The sequence below is a fragment of the Bos indicus x Bos taurus genome, chromosome 23, assembly GCF_003369695.1.
Source record: "Bos indicus x Bos taurus breed Angus x Brahman F1 hybrid chromosome 23, Bos_hybrid_MaternalHap_v2.0, whole genome shotgun sequence".
Taxonomy (NCBI): domain Eukaryota; kingdom Metazoa; phylum Chordata; class Mammalia; order Artiodactyla; family Bovidae; genus Bos; species Bos indicus x Bos taurus.
Window position 1 is genome coordinate 26,052,320 of NC_040098.1, and position 23,399 is coordinate 26,075,718.

General features: G+C 41.4%; 1 protein-coding gene across 3 annotated transcripts; it reads left to right on the forward strand.

Moving 5' to 3' along the window:
• Nucleotides 1–706: 706 nt before the first annotated feature.
• Nucleotides 707–22,185, forward strand: FBXO9 (F-box protein 9). Of its 3 annotated transcripts, XM_027524049.1 has the most exons (14): nt 707–1,092; nt 4,498–4,587; nt 5,788–5,943; nt 8,149–8,206; nt 9,976–10,075; nt 12,090–12,220; nt 12,998–13,112; nt 15,679–15,797; nt 15,997–16,087; nt 16,755–16,850; nt 17,311–17,404; nt 19,706–19,857; nt 20,937–20,956; nt 21,568–21,636. In XM_027524049.1, the coding sequence occupies exons 1-13, from the start codon at nt 1,090–1,092 to the stop codon at nt 20,938–20,940; spliced, it is 1,209 nt and encodes a 402-aa protein (XP_027379850.1). In that variant the 5' UTR covers nt 707–1,089; the 3' UTR covers nt 20,941–20,956; nt 21,568–21,636. The 3 variants fall into 3 exon arrangements, with proteins under 3 accessions (XP_027379850.1, XP_027379849.1, XP_027379848.1); XM_027524048.1 differs by having other exon boundaries at nt 20,937–22,185; XM_027524047.1 differs by lacking the exon at nt 20,937–20,956 and having other exon boundaries at nt 21,568–22,185.
• Nucleotides 22,186–23,399: the final 1,214 nt, after the last annotated feature.

A 23,399-nucleotide genomic window follows, 5' to 3' on the forward strand; every position in this document is an offset into this window, starting at 1 on the left:
CGTCCTCCTCGCGTTGCATGATGGGGTTTGCAGTGCGACTTGCGTTGCAGGGGGTCGGGGGCTAAGTTTTCTCTCCTGCTTTTTCCTGAGCGCCTCTTTTTCTCAGCCTCCAGAAAAAGGTGTTTTTGAGAAGCTTAGTAATTATGACAGCCTTACGATAGTGGAATTCCACTGTTTCCTTGTAGTCCTGGATTGGGATTCTAGCCACTGTCGCCGAGAACCGTGTAGCGACCATCCCGAGCACCCAATTCGATACCTTAGGACCGCTTGCCTGAGGGTCTTAATTCGAAGTTTGAGCACCCCACTCCAGTACTCTTGCCTGGAAAATCCCAATGGATGGAGGAGCCTGATGGGCTACAGTCCATGGGGTCGCTAAGAGTCGGACACGACTGAGCGACTTCACTTTCACGCATTGGAGAAGGAAATGGCAACCCACTCCAGTGTTCTTGCCTTGAGAATCCCAGGGACGGGCGAGCCTGGTGGGCTGCCGCCTATGGGGTCGCATACCGTCGGACACGACTGAAGCGACTTAGCAGCAGCAGCAAGTTTGCATAAGTTCACTGAACCGAACACTAGGTCGAGTTTGGCCTTTGGACACCCGATGACCTAACCCGGCCTGTGCCTCGCGCGCAAACCAAGTGAATGTCCCTCGCCCTCCACCGGGCAGCAAGGGGGCCGCGGAGCCGTGCGACGGCGGGTCGGCAGTGCGCATGCTCGCCGCGCCGGCGCAGGTTTCCGCAGCAGACTAGCAGCTCCGCTGCGGCGTCCGGGGTTTCCAGCAGGGCCGGCGCTCCGGTTCGCGCAGAGTCCTTGGCCTCTCGGCGGGCCCCCGGCGTCCCTGCGCTCCTCGAGTCCCCGGCCGCCGCCCAGCGCGCCACGATCTGGCCCTCTGCCCCGCGAAGATGGCTGCCGTACGCCGGGCCCGCAGTTACTGCCGATGCCTGGTGCGCTTCTCCGACCGAGAACTCTGCTAAGCCCCGCTGCAGCAGACGGCAGGAGTAGACACCGGACTCCCAGCGCACCTCCTCGCGGGGGCGGTGCCGAGGGGGCGCCGAGAGCCCCTCGGCCGCGGCCGGCCGGCCAGCCAGCATGGTAAAGCGCCTAGGGGCTCGGGCGAGCGGCGGACGGGAGGACCCGGGCCTGCGGGGAGCCCCCGGGAAGTGGGGAGGAGGAACCTGCGAGGGGTGGGGTCTGCAAGGCTACCACCATCCTGGGGTCCTGGCCTGAGGGAGAGGATGGTGCCAACCTTGCCGGATCCCCGGAGTTACTTCCTGCGGACCGCCCACCCCCACCCCCGGTGGGGGCTCCAGTTTAGCAGAGAGTGATTGCTGGACGGCCGAGAAAAATGCCTCTCTTCGGCCTTCTGAGGATATTTAACCAATCTCTTGCCTTTATTAAAAGCAGCAAACATAGATTGAGGTGAGCCGTCGCAGTATTTGAAATCGGGAGGGAGCTTTGGCAAGTGGAGACACTTGTTGATCGCCGCCCCTCCCTGCAAAAAACCAAAAACAAAACCTGCCCAGGGAGCCGCCGTTCTGGCCTTTTAAGGCGTCTTGAGTTTAGGACGCCCTTGTCCCAGGACGCGGTGGTGCCCGGGGCAGGGTTTTGGCTGGCGGTTTGAGGGATTCTGTCGCATTTCAGGGCCCTGAAAGCCCGAGTAGTCCAAGTGGAGAGACTGAAAAGCTCCAGCAATTGACAAAGCAAGTTTCATGGAGCTATTGCGTGCTGGCACAGGTCGTCTGTGCCCCATGCTACTTTGCTTTGGCTTCCAATAAATTGTCGATGCGAGAAGCTAATCTCTGGCCAAGTTGAATCTTCAAGAGTGAAATGGTGCCAAACTCATTAGTTTATAGTAAACACCCGAGTGTTTATGAACGTATGAATGGTTGAATGAGTTGATGAAGTCAATTTGGAGAGTAAAAAACACTAATTAACTCTGCTTCTAAACTTTTAGAGTTCTCTGACCAGGATTAAGCACTTAACTTTGGGTATTAACTCCATCTGTGAAACAGTAAAATGATGAACACATGAAGCTACTCTGGTGAAAAGTGTTAGGTCAAACTCAATTATGTAAAACAAAGTGAAAATCTCTGCATGACAGCCGAAGACCTACTTATTTCAAGTGGTATTTGAGTTGAAAAATGCAGTAAAACCCCAAATTTGATTTGTTTTTGTCATCGTACTGTCAAAATCAAAGTCACAGTGGGTTAGAGCTCTATTATCACACAACTCAGGGAAGAAGAAAGATGCTGTCTGTATTATCCGTTTCCTGTCTCCTTATCTCATTCTTGAGATATGCATTATATATTATCATGGCATTTTATTTGTTAATTCAGCCAATTTTTTGAGCACTTATCAGCCTGGCATAGTGCCAGACCCCAGATCTTGTTGCCAGTGCACTAATTCTAGTGAAAGAGATGAAAGCTCAACAAAATTCTTCAGTGCTGTGATACCAGCACATGTGTAATGGGAAAACAAAAGAGGCAAGTAAAGGGGTCAGAAAATGTTTCCTCCTGGGGTAGTCCCTGAGCTGAGTCTTGAAGGATGAGCAGCAGTCACCAAGTGGGAGGAAGAGGACACTGGCATTCCAGATGCTGAGAGAAGTAGCATGTGCAAAAATTGGGTGGGAGGTGGCAGGAGAGAGAGCAGGGGGCGCTCTTGAGGGCAGTTTGGGAGGACTGTTGGGTTAGAGGTGGAGGCTGAATTACTGAGATACATCAGGGACTAAGGTCCCCTTCCATTAGCCGTCCTTAACGTTTACAGTAATAAAGCAGACCCTTATTTGGGTGAGAAATACACTTGTTAGATCTATAAATTCAAACTCTTTTATTGTGTAATTTGCATTAGTGATGTTCTTAGTAAGGGGCTTCCCTTGTGGCTCAGAGGGTAAAGCGTCTGCCTGCTATGCAGGAGACCTGGGTTTGATCCCTGGGTCAGAAAGATCCCCTGGAGAAGGAAATGGCAACCCACCCAGTACTCTTGCCTGGAAAATCCCATGGACAGAGAAGCCTAGTAGACTACAGTCCATGGGATTGCAAAGTCAGACATGACTGAGCAAGTTCTCAGCTTAAAGAGACAAAAAAAAAAAAAAATGTATTTGATAATACTTATATTTTCCAGTTTTCTGGAAGTTCCTCTGAGTCTCTGGCCTTTCGCGTTTATTTCTTCACCACTCAGCCTTCCCAGAGTGCCAAACACTTTAGCATATACTAACTAGTTCACCTCTTACAGGCCCCTCTGTGGTAAGTCTGCTTGCAAGAGATAAGATGGGAAGCCAGGCTTGTTTGTGTTGTGCTGTGAAGTAGTGCAAGTGTATCTGGTTGCTGTGCTTAAAGATAGGTGCTAATACAAACATCTTAGTCCCAGGAGCAAATTAGAACCCAAACTGTCAACTGTAAAACTTCCTGTGTTTGGAATGAGTAACATTAAATAGATTGTATTATTTTTATTTCTAACTGACCTTCTAGATCACTTCCCTGATTGCAGCATTTCTTTATAGGATTGAACACTTAAAAGTGTTGAGCAAGTCTTATTTGCTAAGAGGTGTGTTAGGTAACAGACTGCACCTGGGCAGCATTTCATTTTCAGTGGAAGGTAGGATTCAGTTTTATTTAGCAAACGTTTATGGAGACTAAAAGGATAAAATGGAAGGATACTGACCTGGGGCCTCTATTAAGTCCTAAGCCATGCACAGTAATTCCAGCCCTTTATTCCACTTTAAGTCAATCCAATATATAAAAAACGTGGATTTATTTTTTTAAAAAAGGAAGAGACTTCTTTATAAAAACCTTCACTGTTAACATGTCTTTGATTTTAATGAGTTTTTCTAGTACATTTAAGATATTAACAAAGTCATTCACACATTAATAACATTCCCATTTATATAAAGATAGGACAATCATATATGGGCTATATGTTGTTGTCCAGTCACCCAGTGGTGTCTGACTCTTCGCGACCCCGTGGACTGCAGCACAACAGGCCTCCCTGTCCTTCACCATCTCCTGGAGTTTGCCCAAGTTCATGTCCATTGCGTCAGGGATGCCATCCAGCCATCTCATCCTCTGATGCCCTCTTCTCCTCCTGCCCTCAATCTTTCCCAGCATCAGGGTCTTTTCCAATGAGTTGGCTCTTTGCCTCAGATGATCAAAATATTGGAGGGCTATATATCCTCTTTTAAATGATCCATGAAACAAAAGCTATTTGAACTCTGTCCTGCCACTCACTGTTACTTTCTGAAACAAATCTGAAACAAAGTGTTCTTTTTAACCACCTACCAAACATTTTAAGCTGGAGATCAGTGAAGTACTGTATTCTACAGTATTAAAAAGTTGAAGTACCAGATTTTTCCAACTGGAATCATTTTCCTCATCTGTGAAGAATTTGTATGGAGAGAGACAACTATGTGTTTCGCTGGGCAGGCAGCTCAGTAGGCAGTGTAGGTTACCCAGGGAAACTGGTGTCTGCGTGTTCTTCAGCTTTTGTTTCCCTTCTCCTTAGGCAGAAGCTGAGGAAGATTGTCATTCCGAAGCTGTCAGGGAAGGAGATGATGATGATGAAAATGAAAGCCCTGCTGAGACGGATTTGCAGGTATGTTTCTTCATTTGTGCTTCAGTTCTTATTCTGTTGGTTTCCATACATAAGCAGGAGTTGGTCATACTTACGAAGATTCTTAGGTCCTTATTTGCATTGACTATAGCTGTGTTTTCATACTGGTTTTTGAAATGCTTCAATTATAACTATGTTATGGATTTCTTTTCCTGTAAAAAGGAATATCAGTGGCTACTATGTCATTCAGTTATGGATTTAAAGTGTTCAAGGCATAAGCATGAGTAACACCCATCACCTTAAAAAAATTGACAGATTTGACCGTCTAAAAGTTTGAGACCTATGTATAGCAAAAGATCTTCTAAATCAAGAGAAATAATTAGCTGGCAAAACTATTTACCATGTAGAGAGAGAGGGTTGATATCTCTCATGTAAATATAATATCCTTATGAAATTAGTAAGAACATAAGATAGATAAAAATGGACAACTGATGGAAAAAATTAATATATAATTAATTTATAATATATATAATATATAAGTAATAAACATTTATTAATTAAACATTTTAAGAGATAATCAGCCACAAGAAGAATTTTATCAGTCACTGATCACTTTTATTGATTAGTCTTTGGGTGGGGCCCACCTGGGAACAAAGTGTGGTCTTGCTGAGGCCTTAACCACAGGGCAGACAGCTGAAGGCTGTTTGGTAGCACTGCCAACAGTTCAGATGTGGAGGTGGGTATCTAAGCAGCACACCAGAGCCCACCACACGGGAAGGCTTCACTTATTCTGTATTTAAAAAATTTTTTAATGATGCATATTTAGAAAAAAATAATTTCTTAAAAAAAAAAAAAAAAAGGAATGGTCATTACAGAGTTGAGGCTTACCCACAGAATTTTGAGATGATGTATTCCAAGTAGAAAGCTTGAAAACATCTAAGTTTAGACTCTTAAGTGATGGCTTATATTTTCAATTCCAATTAAAATTTGATTTCCCTGTACCATTAGATTTCTCCTGTATAGAAAATCTTATTTTAGCAAACTTGCACTGTTTCTTCAAAGTCTTAAGCAAAAATTATCTTGGAAGATAACAAGTATTTGGTGGTAGTAATTTAAAGACCGTGTTTTCTCATCCAAGAATATGTATGTGTGTGGACATTGGTGTTGGACTATTGACAGATTGTTCCAGAGGTGAGGTCCTCTTCCTTGGCAGGTCTTAAGGCATCCTTCTCCCCCTCCCAGGCACAACTCCAGAGGTTCCGAGCTCAGTGGATGTTTGAACTTGCCCCGGGTGGAGGCTCAGGCAATTTAGAATCTCGACCGTGCAGAGCAGCGCGAGGCTCTTTGCTGAGGGCAGCGGACACCAGAGGAAAGCAGGAGCTGGCGAAAGAAGAAAAGTTAAGTGTTATGGGCGTTGTACATGGAAAGATGTGGACAAGTGTGCCAGTGTCTCCATCCCTCAGGACTTCTTATAGGTCTTTGGATGATATGTTACTCCTCCTTTGCTACAGGTACACAGTCTTCCTGGGACTCTTTAGTAATGCAAACACCCCTGAGGTTCATTTGGTCTCTAAAAGATAGATTCCTTTGAATTTATTAATAGAAGCCCAAAAGAGGAAAAATTTGTTCAAATGTTAACATTTTCCCAAAAGCCTTACTGTAGTAGTTGGTTATATTTTGAGTTGAATAAATTTAGTGATGCAGTGATTACTTCCTTATCCTGGAAAATTGCAGATGCTTTCTAGTGGTTCACCTCTTTCTCATGCTTGATCACACAAAGCACACACAGCCCACCGTTTCAGATTTCACCACGCTGGTCCCTCTGTGTCCTTGGTTGCTCACCTTCCTTGTATGATACAGTGTAGTGTTGTGTGTGTAAGCTTGTACATCCTCTAGTACACGTTAAATCCTTTCTAGCTGACTTGTAATACCCAGTGCAATGTAAATGCTCTGTAAATAGTCACAAGTACAATGTCAGCACTACATAAATAGTTGCTAGTGTGCAGCAAATTCAAGTCTTGCTTTTCAAAACTTTCTGGAATTCTTTTCAAACATTTCTGATCTGCAGATGGTTGAGCCTGAGAATGCTGAGCCCAGGGATGTGGGGAGGTTACCAAATCCTTTCCTCCACAGGGGCTGTCATCTTCACACCATTAGACCCAAGTTTTCATTTACAAAAATTTGCCGTTAAATAATTGACATTATTGTGACAACAAAAGACGTCCATATTTGCTTTATTTCAGTTTAGTTTGGACATACTCACAGGTTCATGACCCAGGACAGTCTTGTGCACGCCTCCCATCCTCCCTTGATGATGATGCCTTCCTCAGCTAGACTTTTTGGAAGTAGATAGAACCTTGGTACAACCCAGAGCTTATTCAGATTTCCAGGCACTTGACTGTGGGAGTGTATATAAACAGTTCTCTGCAACTATATTACACACGTCGCTTGATGTAGCTACCATCAAAATCAAGATACAGAACTGTTCTGTCACCACAAGGCCCCCTTCCCCTACCTCCTTAGTTATATGCTCTCTTCCTCACCTCCTCCACAGCCCTTCCTAACCATCGGCAACCTCTACTCTGGCCTCTATTTCTGTAATATTCATATGATATTCAAGAAAACGTGCAATTCCTTTGAGATCCCTCCCAGTTGTTGTATGTGTCAGTCGTTTGTCACTTTTTCACTGCTCACTCGTGTTGCATGGTATGCACATACCCCACTTTGTGGGACCGCTCACCTGTTGAGGGACTCGTGGGTTTCAAGTTGGGGGCTGCTCTTACTGGAGCCACTATGAATATTCATGTGCAGGTTTTTGCATGAACATAAGGTTTCATCTCTCTGGCCTAAGTAAGTGCAGTTGCTGAGTTTCGCGGTAAGTGCCTATTTGGTGAAAAGAAACTGCACTGTTTTCCAGGGCTTCTGCACCATTTCGTGTTCCCTCCAGCAGTGTATGAGTGACTCAGTGGCTCCGCATCCCCATTACCCTTTGTTGTCATTACTTTTTAATATTAGCTTTTCTGATAGGTCCTTGTGTCTCCCTAATGGCTAATGATGTTACAAAACTCTTCATGTGCTGTTTCCCATCTTTATAGGCCCCTCTGTGAAAAATGTTTGTCTTTTCTAATCAGATTTGCTCATGTTTTTACTGTTGGATTTTAAGAGTTCTTTATGCATGCCAAGTACAAGTCCTTTGTTGAATATGTGGCTTGTAAGTTCTTTCACTTTGTAGCTTGTCTTTTCATTTTCTTAAGAGAGCTTCACAGAGCAAAAGTTTCTAATTTTGATGAGGCTCAATTTATCAACTTTTCCTTTTATGGATTGTGCTTTTGGTGTCCAAATATAAGAACTCCTCACCCAGGTCTCCCAGGTTTTTTTTTTTCTTTTTCTTTCTAAAGGTTTTTAAAGTTTTACTTTTGGGTCCTTGATCCGTTTTTGAGTTACTTTTTTCTGTAAGCTGTGAAGTTGATCTTGAAATTCACTGTTTGGCTAGTAGCTATGTAACTGCTGTAGCATGATTGTTGAAAAGGCCATCCGTACACTACTCAAACTCATTTTTAATACAGATTTTCAAATATTGTTTTTCACTGTTTGTTTTTATAGGCTCGAGAACTCTTCCTAAAAGCAGTAGAAGAAGAACAAAATGGAGCTCTTTATGAAGGTAAAAAACTCAGATTTTTTATTACAGAATATTCTGTAATATTCTGAATATTACAGAAATAGAGGCCAGAGTAGAGGTTGCCAATGTCATCTTGTCATGACATTTCTGAATAACATCTCATTACTGACCAGTTTTTTAAAAACTGAAATATATTTGCTCTTTGTTACTGACCAGTTTTTTTTAAAAACTGGAATAAATGAGAACATCAGTCTCTGTAAATTTGAGATTTTTTTTTAAGGCATGAAAAATAAAAATTGTACTTTTATATAACCCATCTCTTTCCAAAAATATTGCTAAGAAACATTGTCATGGGGGTAGAATGAGTAAAATAACCTTTTCTAATTTAGAATTTAACATTTATTAATTATTAAAGTCTTAAAAATATTGTTATTTACTGAAAAATAGGATATGCTCTTTTTATAGGTCAGTGTTTCTTCAGAGGAGGAAAATACATAGGACAGGTTGAAGAACATGTACATTTTTTCTCAATTTTAATTTACATTATACAAGAAGGAATACCCTTCAGCCTTTATTGTCTGTTTTGTTGGGTCCGTAGAAATATGTAAGTAAACCAAGAGATGAGGCTGTTTACCAGATTAGGTTTATAATTAGGCTTTCATTTTGTGATAGAAAAGCTATTAATTGGGGCATGGAAAAAATGCTAGTGCTGGAGTCGTTGGAAAATGCCCCTCAGATAACATTTTCAGAATTGTTGCATTTATTTGCAAGTTTCTTCTAGTGGTGTTTTTACTCTGACATTTGAAAAGAGCCCAAATGATGACATCCCTCCTCAGTCGTTATTAGCCTGTGAGAGTCCTGTCTCCATGTGGTGTTCAGTAACTCACCCCAAGTGGCAGAACATGGCAGAGTGGATGGACTGAATGGGCTTGGCCTGAGGGAAAAGAACTAATCAGCTTCTGCAGCCCCAAGTTATATGATCTCTCACTGGTCTGGTTCTAAACCACCTGGCCAGGAGATTTATTTAAAAACAAGTTTTATAGGTTATTTGGAGAAGGCAATGGCAGCCCACTCTAGTACTCTTGCCTGGAAAATCCCATGGGTAGAGGAGCCTGGTGGGCTGCAGTCCATGGGGTTGCTAAGAGTCAGACACGACTGAGTGACTTCACTTTCACTTTTTACTTTCATGCATTGGAGAAGGAAATGGCAACCCACTCCAGTGTTCTTGCCTGGAGACTCCCAGGGATGGGGGAGCCTGGTGGGCTGCCATCTATGGGGTCACATGGAGTCAGACACGACTGAAGTGACTTAGCAGCAGCAGCAGCTAAGTAACAGGCAGCTGGAGTAAAGGAAGATGAAGTTGAAGGATAAATTCCAAAAAAAAAAAAAAGAAACCTTATTCTACTCAGGAGGAAGTATTTGATTTTCCTAAGCTCTGCACACCAGAAAGAAGTTTGCTTAAAGTTGTTTTTGCTGGGGCTACAGCAGTGACATTTTCAAAGCCCAGAGAAAGACAACTACATATAAAATCACTTCTGACAGTATGTGAGAGGCTGAGGAAAAAGATGGGCTAAAAGATAAGGGTAAAATGCAACATCTTAAGTTTCTGTAACGTGAGTGCTTCAGAAAAAAGACTATTTCTGAACTAGTAGGGTTTGAAAATGAGTTTGCTCACTGCTCATGTTGCGTATAGAAAAGGGGAATTTGGTTGTTTGTAAAGAAAGTTACCAAATTAAACCACGATCACTGTAATCAAAGGAAATGACGAAAATGTGTGGTCATAGCTAATTTAGCTTTATTTCTTCTTTTAGCCATCAAGTTTTATCGTAGGGCTATGCAACTTGTACCTGATATAGAGTTCAAGATTACTTATACCCGGTCTCCAGATGGTGATGGCGTTGGAAACAGCTAGTGCGTATATAATTTGATAGACAGTAATATATAGAATTTGTTAAAGTTAAGCGTCTTTGCCCTGTTGACTCTTAGCATGATAAGACAGTGCTAATTCTGTTAAGTTTCATAGTCTTTAGCATGAAGACTTGTTTATAAAGTTGTAGACATTTTTTAATTAGGGAAATTTTAAGATTATAGAAATGCACATTTTAAACAGATATAACAAAAATAAGGTAATGAAAGAGGATTTTTTTCTTTTAATAAAAGCGGTGATTACTGAAAAGAGTAAATTAATGGACGTGTTTCAACTTTCTGAAATCTATAAAGTCAAAATGATTAAAGTGTAATCAGGCCAAAGCTGAAAAAGGTTAATAATGGTTTAATAATGTTTGAAATTGGGTACATGGGGTTTTATTACACTAGTAATTACACTTTCTCCTTTTGTATCTGTTTGAAACCATACATTTTTAAAAAGGTTTTTTATTAGGAAAATGCTAGACTCTAGTCAGACTTGGTTGTAGATAGAATATTGTTAAGACTAACATCTCTTTAAAAGCACAAGGGCCAGATATAAGTGCTTTAGTATGAAGACTTGTTTATAAAGTTGTAGAAATTTTTTAATTAGGGAAATTTTAAGATTAAAATATGGAAATGCACATTTTAAACAGATATAACAAAAATAAGGTGACGAAAGAGTTTTGTTTTTTTTTTTCTTGTAATAAAAGCAGTAATTACTGAAAGGAGTAAATTAACATATTTTTAAGCCAATACTTTGACGTTGCTCATAAAAGAAACCTAGAAAAGTAGAATTTTTGTAATAAGATACTATATCAGTCAGTCTTACATAACCTCTGGCATGAAACAGTTAAGAAGTTACCTTTATTGATAACTTATGCTGACTGCCTTTTTTAACTGCTTATAGTATTAACACTTAAGCTTTGACTAAGCCATATTAAAAATATCCCATTGAAGTCAGCATTTGTTGCCTGTTTGAACTTTGGTGCTAATAATAATTGTTCACCAAATTAGATTTAACAACACGAGGTAGTTCATACTCAAAAAGACTTGTTCAAGGATTTTCTAAACCTTCTTGAAATTTAGGGAGAGTCGTTTAGACCCAGGTCTTAGCCAGTTTTATAAATAGATGCCAGGTGCTGTTAAGAAAGGTTGTATTAAAACATTAAAACAGCATTTCTTTCTCTCCCATCCTGTCACACAGACCCAGGTATTCTGAAAATTCCTTCAAAATAATAGTTGTTTCTTATCAGACCTAATAGGCCCTAAAAGCCTCTGCTGGTTTTTTGCCTCCTGTAAAGAGCTGGTAGCAGAGCCCTGCAGTCCCTCCAGCCTCAGCCACATGTCCATTTTGTTGTCTTTTAATAAGCCCTTCCTGGTTTTCTAACTTCATCCTCATCCAGCTTTTTTGTAAGTCTGATCATTTTTAATGTTACCCTCAGCAAAACTGGAAAGCTAGATATTTTTCTAGAACTCTTAACTACACATTTGTTTATGCTAATAGATTACTCATGGACCCTGCTTTTTAAAATTATACATTTTCCTCTAAAGGAAGGGTTATAAGGTACATATATTAGAAAGCCTTCTTGGTAAGTAAGTACCTCAGATGACATCTGTATATTTTATTTTTATTCAATTAGAATGGATTATGTTCACTTAAAAGGATATATTTACATATGATTTTTAAAAAATCATTTGAAATTATCTTTTTTACTAATTCATGAAATCTCTACCTTATCATAAAACTAATTAATTAAATCTCAACACCTATATCCAAAAATTTTTAATTCTTCCTCTGTGGGAATTAAAATTGCTGAGGCTTTTTCCTTCAAAAAGTTGGTATGGTACCCCTTTGCAGGGCAGGGTAAACTTTTACCATGTTTTTGAAAAAGAGTAGTAAGAAGTTTGCTTTTAGATGACTTTTTCTAAAGCAAATTTGAAAGTCCTGTGAAAAATCAGTTTCAAAGCTGTGTTGTATAGACTGGGGCACTGGGTTTATTCACCTCCCTTTTCTTAGCATTGAAGATACTGATGATGACAGCAAGATGGCAGACCTCCTGTCCTACTTCCAACAGCAGCTCACGTTTCAGGAGTCTGTGCTCAAACTGTGTCAGCCTGAACTTGAGAGCAGTCAGACTCATATATCAGGTGTGACTTCTTGCTCCTTGTAACTCAGAAATACTTTTCCTTAGATTGAAGTTTTCCAAACTTATAAGGTCAGATAACTGTCATACAGTTGCTTTAGTTCCAAGTATAGTGGGGGGTCTAATTATAATTAATTTGTGTAGACAAGCTTCTCAGGGTCTGAAGTAGAGTGGAATTTGTAGTGTAGTTGGTCGAGGATGCCATCTTCTTTACAGTGATGGTCTAAGAGGGTGAATATCTTGAGTTGGTGGGGCAGCCCTAAGAAAACTGGAGAAATGCTGGTATCTTCAGGCACTTCAGCCAAGTTGGACAGTAGTCCTGAAACAGGCTGAGTGTTTAAAAATGAATGTTTTCTCTTTCTTTTCATGTGTTTAGTGTTGTTTAATTTGCTCTGGGAACTTTTCAAAGGAGGACAATTGAAAATTTTCAAGGAGATGAAAATAATCTTTTAATGTTACATATGCAGTGCAGATCATACATATGTGTACATTCTAGATTATTTTTTCTAGTATTTTTATATCTCTTGACAATGAAATGATCTTCCACGGGAAAGGGGAAAGTAGCTTCAGAGATGTTTTGTACTGAAAAGACAAAGATATTTGTGTTTTGATGTTAGGAGCCATTATTTCTTTTGGGTAGTTAAATACACTTATCAGCTCCAAGACGATCTGAAGGGTGGTTTATAAAATTTTAGGAATAAAAATATCTGCACTGAGAATGTGACAGTCAAGTGACAGGTAGGAAGGAGAGGAGAGTCACTGAGGATGGTTTCCTTTGCAGCTCTGCCGATGGAGGTCCTGATGTACGTCTTCCGTTGGGTGGTGTCCAGCGACCTGGACCTCAGATCATTAGAGCAGTTGTCACAGGTGTGCAGAGGATTCTATATCTGTGCCAGGTATTTACTTTTTTTTTCTTTTTTTAAAGCAACTCTGGCTGTGGTGGAAACCATGAAAAAGCAACCAGTGAACTGGGGAAAAATATTTTCACACCAGATATCTGATGGGGATTGATATCCAAAACATATGAAGAACTCATACAACAGTTGCAAAAATCCCCAAGGAACCTAATTAAAAAATAGACAAAAGACCTTAGATGTTTTTTTCAAAAAAAGATATTCCATGGCCAACAGGTATACAAGAAGTTGCTCAACATCATTAGTCATTAGGGAAATGCAAGTCAAAACCATAGTGAGATATTAGTTCACGCCTGTTTGAATGGCCATCATTCAAAAGACAAGAGATAAACATGGATGTTGGTATGATTGTAAGTTGGTATAGCTACTATGGGAAACAGTATGGAAGTTCCTCAAAAAATTAAAAATAGATTTACCATGTGAGCCAGCAATTCCACTTCTGAGTATATATAAAAAGGAAATGAAAACACTAATTCTAAAAGGCATCTGCACCTCTTGTTCATAGAAACATTATTTATAGTAACCAAGACTTGGAAACAACCAAAATGTGCACGGATGGATGAATGGATAAAGAAGATCCACATATATAAAATGGAATATTATTGAGCCACCATGTATGGTCATGGATGGACTTCAAAGGCTTTATGTTAAGTGAAATTAAGTCAGAGAAAGACAAATACTATATGATCTTACATATAGTAATCTACATAGAAAAAGAGAATTTGTGGATTTGTGGCTACCAGAGGTGAGGGAATAGGGATTAGAGGAAGATGGTTAAAAGGTACAAACTTCCAGTTTGAAGGTAAGTACTAGGGATGTGATGTACAACCTGCTGGCTGTGGTTACCATCACTCTATGATAGAAGGCTGTTAAGAGAGAGTGGACCTTAAGAGTTGTAATCACAGGAGACCTTTTCTTTTCCTTGTAGCTCTATGAGATGATGGATGGTCACTAAACCAATGGTGATTTATTTCACAATAGATGTTAATCAAACCATCATGCTGTATACCTTAAATTTTTACAGTGATGTATGTCAAATACTTTTCAATGAAACTGGGGAAAAGTTATCCTATACATTTAAAATCTTGCATGTGAAGAATAATTGTAGTTTAGTATAACATTTAAGACAGGTAATGTTTTATGAGGGCTGGGTGCCTTATGTAAAAATATATACTTTATCCTTAGCATCTAGAACATTTTTTAGATATTTATTTATTTTACTTTATTTATTTGGCCATGCCAGGTGTTAGTTGAGGCATGTGGATCTAGTTCCCTGACCAGGGATCGATCCTGGGCCCCCTGCATTGAGAGCTCAGAGTCTTGGCCACTGGATCACCAAGAAATCCCTAGAACTTTTTATAATTTTGGTTCTTAAAATTCAAATGCATTGTTTTAAAATAACCTAATTTCAGTTGAAGTCCTGTCTTTTGGGTAAAACATTTGAATTGCTTGACGGCTTTGTTTTTTGATAGTTCTGTGTGTATTTCTATTTAACAAGTACCTGTCAAGCTCTCTAGTTACTCCATTAATTTTTCTTTTAATTATATATGAGAAAACATTGTAAAAAGGGAATTAAAACAGATCTTCAGGGGTAGGATAAAACTTGGTTGCAGAAGTATTCATTAAAAAAAAAAATACATTGCCGTGTTTGTTTGGGGGATGTCTCTTTTTGCAGTGTGGCTTCCGTATAAATAGTTCCTCTGTCTTATTTCAAGTTACAGATGAATTTAAAATTATTTTGTGTTGTGTTAGAATCAAGTCAGTTGCTTTGCTTTTTGCAGTAATCCTGTAACAAAGTCTTGTTATGGTTAGGGTTGGTGCCATCTTCAAAATCTGCCTCCGGTCTGATTGTTTCACTGTTTCTCTAAGTATCATTTTGGCTCAGCCACCTAGGCCTGCTCTGGATTATGGCATTGGCATCCCGTGTGGTCTCTGAACTTCCACTCTTACACTTGAGCTCATTCTCCATAGACCAGCAGAGTCATCTTTTAAAACCATCAGTGGTACTTAGAACCTTCTAGTGGCCTCCTCTTCGCTCAAACAGCCACCGCCACCTGCAAAATTTCCACCTCACCTGTCCCCAACCACCTCTCCACAGATGCCGTCTGCACTTCACCAGGTCACTTTGCCGCAGCCACATCATCCTTCTTGCCCCTTGTTGAGCATGCTGGCCACGCTTCAGCCCTTGGGCCTCACCTGCTGTGGCGTCTGCCAGGATGCCCTTCCTTGTCACTGTAGACACCTGCCCGGAAAAGAGAGTCTGTTTCCCACCCACCTGGTCCTGGTCCTTTACCCAGCTTTGTTTCTTCTCACACTGAGCACACTGCCTAAAACTTTTCTCTCATTTTCTTGTTTTTCGTTTGCTTTCCCTGTAGAAAAGCAGGGCCTCTGCCCTGCCCATCCGTCTGTCCCAGTGCTCGGCACAGTGCCTGGCTGGTGCGCAGCCGAAGTTGCTGAATAGAAGATGCCTGTTGGCAGAAATGCTTCTCTTGTCTGAGTGCAGATAGGGCTTACCTGTTAAATATATTGATGTGCTTTTATTCCCTAGAGACCCTGAAATATGGCGTTTGGCCTGCTTGAAAGTTTGGGGCAGAAGCTGTATTAAACTTGTTCCGTACACATCCTGGAGAGAGATGTTTTTGGAAAGGCCCCGTGTTCGATTTGATGGTGAGTTGAACTCTTTAGAGCAACAGAGATCTGTTGTGCTGATTTTGATAAATACATAAGTCTTCATTTTTCTATACCAGACCTGAGTACCGTAAGCATATTTAGAGGAAACCTCAATAAAAATAAAGCTGGAAACATGTTACATGATGGTAAAAGTTTTTTATTAAGTTCTTTTTTAAAAATCTGTTTCTTTCTGTAGGCGTGTATATCAGTAAAACCACCTATATTCGTCAAGGGGAGCAGTCTCTTGATGGTTTCTATAGAGCGTGGCACCAAGTGGAATATTACAGGTACAACTGTAGTAACTCAGTGAGTGAAAATTTTCTCTCTCCAAGTGTTAGTGCATTAGTTATCAGACATTGATTTCGCGTGGCTTTTGCGTTTATAGACAAAATGGCCCCTGGTGTTTTTATCCAGTTTCTAACAGGAACTGCAGACAAAGAGCCAACAGATTAAGATAGATCAGGGAATTCCCCTTGGCTCTAGATCTAGAATTACTTTGTATTTTGGAGCTCCTCCTTGTCTTCTGTCTTATCAGAGCGCTTGGGCTGCTATTCAGGCTCATCCTCACCAGGTATCCACGTCACCGAGGAACAAGTCGGCTGTGCTGACTACTGTGGAGTAGACAGCATTGGGCCTCTGTTTTGTATGACGTTAGGTAGTGCTTTAGGGAGAAACACGCAGAACTTTAACAGAGCAATGTTTAATCCAATTTATTTCTATTCGGTGAGTGACACTAAAAGTCCCATGGCTCCCTCTAAGGAAGGTAACACACTGCTCTGTTTCTCTGCTGCTGGCCTCACGGGCCACGTCCGTGTCAGTGATGTGTGCCAGTCCTCTGGCCCGCGGCATCTCCCTTTCGGTTTCACAGCCATGCATAAGTAGGTCTGGGGACCAGGAAGTAGGGACGCGTTTCATATTCGCGCATGGCGTTCTGGTGTCTGCCTTGTCCCGCAGGTACGTAAGGTTCTTCCCGGATGGCCACGTGATGATGCTCACCACGCCCGAGGAGCCCCAGTCCATTGTTCCACGCTTACGCACCAGGAATACCAGGTGGTGGCCTTCTGCAGTTTCCTGTCCGCTTCACATTCTAGGTGGTAGCTTGCAGATTATGTAACTTATTACTGGATGATTAAAGAAGCAATCATCTGGGGCACTTGTGAAAAATACCTGATCCTGGGACTTATCTGGCAATCCCGTGGCTGGGACTTGGTGTTTTCACTGCTAAGGGCCTGTGTTTGATCCCTGGTCAGGGAGCTAGGATCCCACAGACTGCACAGTGTAGTTCCCCGCCACCCCCCGCCCCCCAAACAACAACAAATACCAACCCCTGGGCCTCTCCCTAAAGCCCTCCTTCAGTAAGTCTGGGGCCTTGGAAACTAGGTTTACTCACATCCTACCTGATTGTCCTCAGGCTAATTGAGTGAATACTTCTAACCCATTACTTTCTCAGTTACTTAAATACACATAACGGATAAAAAGATTTAAAGTGTTTTTTTGATTTTGCTTTTAGAACGGATGCAATTCTACTGGGTCATTATCGCTTGTCACAAGATACAGACAATCAGACCAAAGTATTTGCTGTGATAACTAAGAAAAAAGAAGAAGTAAGTATGCAAGGCAGAATTGGCAGTTTTCTTTTAATTTCCATACCCTGCTCATTCAAGAGTCTTCTTAAAATTTCTTTCTTAAAGTATAGTTGATTTACAGTGTTGTATTTAATCATTCAATCATTCTCAATTAGAAAGGATGAAACGTACTCTTTTATAAATTATACTGTTAAACAAAACGGGCGTTGACTTAACAGCGTATCTCTGAAGAGAACTGGAAGGTTTCTAAAATGTGGTTATTTTTTATCAAATCAACTTATTTGTCCTCCAGGTTTCCTATTTTGGCCCAGGTTTTTTACATGTGAAAATGTAAAGCCAGGATTTCCTGTGAAATAACTAGTATGATTATATATGACTGTATTTTTGGCTTTTCTCATTTTGAATCATAGGAGATTTCTTTCTAAATTGTCTCATATGGGTAATTCTTTCAGAGATATTTTTAGAATTTCAGTTTCTCCTGGAAATAAGCTAAAGTGAGATAATTTCCTTCTTCTTGTTCTTGCAAAAGGAAAAAAAAATGCCAAGCAAATACAATGGCAGAATCATGACATTCCAGAGTATTTTAAACTCTCTCATCAGATTAAGGGACTGATATTTTCCAGCTTTTCTCCATGTGCATTTTTTTTTAACCCTGGTTAAAAACCACAATGTGGACCCAAGAAGTTGTGAGGTAGTTAGAATAAATATTTCTGTGTTGTTCTTGTAATGAATATAGTTTCTGAACGAGGTTTGTCTTGTGTTGAGTCCACTCCCCACTCCCAGTGACCACATAGGGAATAGTTGTTGTTTTTTGTTCAGTTGCTCAGTCTTGTCCAACTCTGCGACCCCATGGACTTCAAGCTTCCCTGCCCTTCACTGTCTCCTGGCCTTTGCTCAGACTCATGTCCATTGAGTCAGTGATACCATCCAACCATCTCATCCTTTGTCACCCCCTTCTCCTCCTGCCCTCAATCTTTCCCAGCAACAGGGTCTTTTCCAGTGAGTCAGTCTTCGGATCAGGTGGCCAAAGTATTGGAGCTTCAGCATCAGTCCTTCCAATGGGAATAGTCAGTCCTTCATCTGTGAGTCCTGTGGCCCTTGGCTGTGGCTTCTCCAGCTCCCTCTGGCTCCTGGAATCAGGGGCTACAATCTGAAGGGCAGAGATTCTTACTATCATGGTGATCATAGCCTTGAGTTTCTTGAGATCAGAGCTGGGGAGTTGTGAGGCCCCCACTGTTAAAATGTTACCTAATAAGAGGGTTTAGGCACTCGCAACCTACGCCCAGTTTTCACTCCAGACTGGCGCAGTGAAACCATATGTAGTGTCGACATTCTTATGTTTTAGCAACATTCACAGAAGTGTGGTTCCAGTGAACCTTGTCACATCTGTTTCTCCGTAGACTAGTTTTCTGTTATTGCAAAAGATAAGTCATACTCTGCTCTTTCTGCCCCACTGTTTTCGAGTAGAAGAAAATATTAGGCCTAGAGATGGACGGGAGTTTGAGTTCCCATCTCCGACACTGACCCTGGGCTGCCCATCCTGGATCCTCATCCCCTCAACCATCACACAGCTACCATGCGGTTACATGTCATACCTAAGGTTGTCATCCCGATTGAGATAATGTGATGGAGGCAAAAGTCTTCTGCTTTTAGAGGCTCTCATGTATTTCCAGGCACTCATACATATACACTCATACACAAAAGTCTGTCTAGTCAAAGCTATGGTTTTTCCAGTAGCCATGTATGGATGTGAGAGTTGGACCATAAGGAATGCTGAGCACCGAAGAATTGATGCTTTTGAACTGTGGTGTTGGAGAAGCCTCCTGAGAGTCCCTTGGACTGCAAGAAGATCCAGCCAGTCAATTCTAAAGGAAATCAGTCCTGAATATTCATTGGAAGGACTGAAGCTGAAGCTCCAATACTTTAGCCATCTGATACGAAGAATTGACTCATTTGAAAAGACCCTGATGCTGGGAAAGATTGAAGGCAGGAGGAGAAGGGGATGACAGAGGATGAGATGGTTGGGTGGTATCACTGACTCGATGGACATGAGTTTGAACAAGCTCCGGGAGTTGGTGATGGACAGGGAAACCTGGCATGCTGCAGTCCGTGGAGTCACAGAGTAAGACATGACTGAGCGACTGAACCAAACTGATACACGTTGGCAGTTGATAACCAGTATAGCTGTCTATCCTGTGTGCAGATAACTATGTGATAATACGTTGCTCAGGTATTTCCGCATAGATGCAGCTCCATCTGTCTCTGTGTCTATCCGGGAAGTGAGGCCCCACTGTTGCTCACGCATCTCCCCTCTTACAGAAAGCACTTGACCATAAATACCGGTATTTTCGCCGTGCCCCTGTGCAAGAAGCCGATCAGAACTTTCATGTGGGGCTACAGCTGTGTTCCAGTGGCCACCAGAGCTTCAACAAACTCATCTGGATACACCACTCTTGTCACATTACTTACAAGTAGGTGAATGCCGTAAAAACTCAAGGGTACAGACGCCGTGTGCCCTTCCTGTCCAGCTGAGGACTCAGGTAGGGTTTGATTCCTCAGAGTTAATGTTCGATCACAAAGGAAAACCACAGTATAATCTTCTGCAAACCAAAGAAATAGCCAACCTGAAGAAAACTAAAAGTGGGCCCGGTGGAGTGTCCAGAGCTCCCCCTAAGGGTCCATGGACACGTAGGTGGGCACCTCCCCTGTAAGGTTGAGAGCAGCCCCCATGAGTCTGTCGGGGCCTGGCCACTAAGCTGCACGAGTGTGACTGCAGTCATTGGCTTTCCAAGGCAGTTGTGAAACACCTGAACTTCTTTCTTCTCCATGTTTCAGTCTCATCATTTTTCACCTTATTTCCATTTGGTTTATCCCCAGGGATTATACACAGATTTTAAAGTAAATTGTAGTTAGGAAAGGAAGTCTGCTGAGATGATCACCAGTGTTTCAAAGCCAAATTAGTGGTTCCTGTTTAAAGCCATTAGTGGTTCCTATTTTAAACTTTTTATCCTGTGAGTTAGGATTTACTAGTGTGAAACAGTGAATGAACAGATGAGAGTGTGTGAGAAAGGAACAGTACTGAAATGAGTAAAATGTAAGAATTAGGAAAGTGAAATTTCAGTTCATGTAGATACTGATGTTAGCTGTTGTGAGGTTTGGAAGAATATTGGTGTGTGCCCAAGGGTCATTCCATGCCAGTTGAGTCCAGAGTTCTGAGAGGCAGGTTGGAGGTCGGTCACCTTCCATCAGCCTCTCTGACGACCTCAATCAGGTTGCTGAAAGCTTCCTCAGTCACGTTTCCACCTTAGGAGTAATTCTTCCTACTCATCTGGGAGGTCTTGACAAAAAGACCATTTTTTCCTTGCTTCTCTCCATTATCTACTGGTCCTCCTGTCTTCTTTCTGCTTCTCTGAATAATTGTGAAGTAGAATTCTTTTTTTTTTTCTTTCCAAAGAAACTAAACCCAGAAGTAGAGCCAAGCAAATGATATTTATGAAGTCACTGGAATTTTCTGTTTTTGTTTATTTCTTTTCTTTTCTTTTTTTTTTAGGTGAAAAATAAAAGGCTGTGGTAATATATCACCTCCTTCCCCCTCAACCTGAAATTATGCTGTTGATTATGCAAATATTAAATCATTAAATTCTCTTCTAGGATTATAATTCTTTCTAAAATATGTTTTTTAACAAGAGCCATAAAATATCTAGAGCCTTTGACTTAGAAATTGTTCCTTGGGAATCTTTTCAAAGGGCATAAGGAAAGATATCAAAAACATTTACAATTGCCAAACACTGAAAACTAAATCCTCCAGCAAAGGGGGGATTAAGTAAATGTGGTAAAAGCAGACAGTGAAATATGCAGCCACAAAAATGGCTTCTGAAGATTTAATGATGTGAGGCAGTGCTTTATGTCATGATGTATAAAGCAGCGAAGTATGCCCTCAGCAGTGAAGCTCAGTATCAAGGTTGAGGCCCTGTCTGAGTGGGAATGAGTGATTTTTCTTTACACTTTTCTAATGTTTTTCGAATTTTCCACAATGCACCTATTATTTAGAATTGACTAAGATGAACTAAAAATGAAAAAAAAGGCTAATGCCTAAAATTAAACCCCCCCCCAAATGTAGACAGGAATTTTAAATGAGCTGAAATCTCCTTGTGATGAGTGACTGTGGGCTCTCTTTCCAGATCTACTGGAGAGACTGCGGTCACAGCGTTCGAAATCGACAAGATGTACACGCCGCTGCTGTTCGCCAGGGTGAGGAGCTACACCGCGTTCTCCGAGAGGCCGCTGTAGCCCTCACGTCCGCCCCCACCGCGTTGCATGAGTAAAAGTATATAGAGAAGCAGAGCAACCTAAGTTATAAATGTATATATATATATGATATATATATATGGAATTGGAACTTATTTTACATTGTCGGAGTTCTTTCAAGAAGAGTATTAAATTGATTATTTTTTTTATTTAAAGGGAAAATTGATTCTTGGGGTGTTTGTTTTGAAATTAAGTTGAAATTATTTTAAGTTTCAGGACACTTATGTTGTAAAAAACCACATGAGGTTTTAAATCATGCCCTTTTGCAAGCAGACCTCAGAGCAGGCTTCTGTCCCATAGGCTGTCTTCTGACCAATCAGCCCAGTATTGAAACGCGTCAGGGGAGCACCCCCATGGGATCAGCATCTATTTCACGCATGACATAGCATCTTTTAACTAAAAGCTCAAAATGTGAATCCCTGTTCTGAATTTGTTTGAAACTGTTTGACCAGTGAAGATCATAAATAAAAGGTTTCTTTCAAGAAAATGTATTTGGATAGCCTTTTTCAAACATCAGAGTAATGAACGGTCCTAAGGCAGCCAGCGAAGGCTCACAGATAAAGGAGTCATCTCAGTCTTTATAGGCAGCTACAGTCTGTAGTGTCTGTACCAGGACCCCATCCAGGCCCCCTACATGTGTGTGATATTAGGTGAGAAGAGAGGACTCCCTTGGGGCCAAGACTCTGAAAGAGCAGAAAGTGAAGTGAAAGTTGCTCAGCCATGTCCAAACTCTGCAACCCATGGACTGTAGCCCACCAGGCTCTGTCCATGGAATTTTCCAGGCAAGAATACTGGAGTAGGTAGCCACTTCCTTCGCCAGGGGATCTTCCCAACCCAGGGATCGAACCCAGGTCTCCTGCATTGCAGACAGGTTCTTTACTGTCTGAGGCACCAGGGAAAGAGCAGGAAAGGATCCTATAAACCCAGGGCTAGCTCCTCCAGATCTCAAGCTGAGAAAAGAGCCGGCCTTGATCTGTATATTAGCACCTTAGCTGCAGTGCTGAGTATTTCATTTCAAAGTTTGTGTCCGGCACAGTTCTACCAGGTTCAGATTTGGTTTTGACTCAAATACAGCTCAAGTCTCGTATTGTGTACTTTCAGAAGTTGATATCTGCCACCACGGTTGCTTTCCAAGTTCAGAGTGGCATTAAAAGATTCTTCATGAGTTCTACAGTTCATTGTGGGGACGGCCTTTTGAGAAGCTAATGTAATATTAAACGTGAAAACCGGACTTCCCTGCCTGTTCAGTGTTTCAGAGACTTCATGCTTCCAATGCAGGTTCAATCCCTGGTCAGGGAACTGAGATGAACATGCTGCAAAGCACAACCGAAAAAAAAAAAAGATGAAAACCATCCATCCAGTATGTGTTTAGGGAAAAGCATTCCATTTAGGTTGGCTTTCTGCAGCGGTCTGAGAGATGAGGAATGCAGGCATATTGCAAGAAAGTGCAAGCCAGTGAATTCTGTGCCAAGCTCAACCTCCACAGGAATGGGTAAGCCAAGACTGGAGCTAATTAACACTTAGTTAGGCTCACTGCCTTTGTGACACATTCCCTGATTCTACCAGGGCGCGTCCCTTTTTTGTTTTCCCAAAATACCCCATATTCCCACTATCCCAGCAGTTATCACACTGTTTTGTTTTTTTTTTTAAACATGTCAGCCTCCCTCCATAAAACTGGGTTCTTTGAGAACAGAGGGCTATTTCT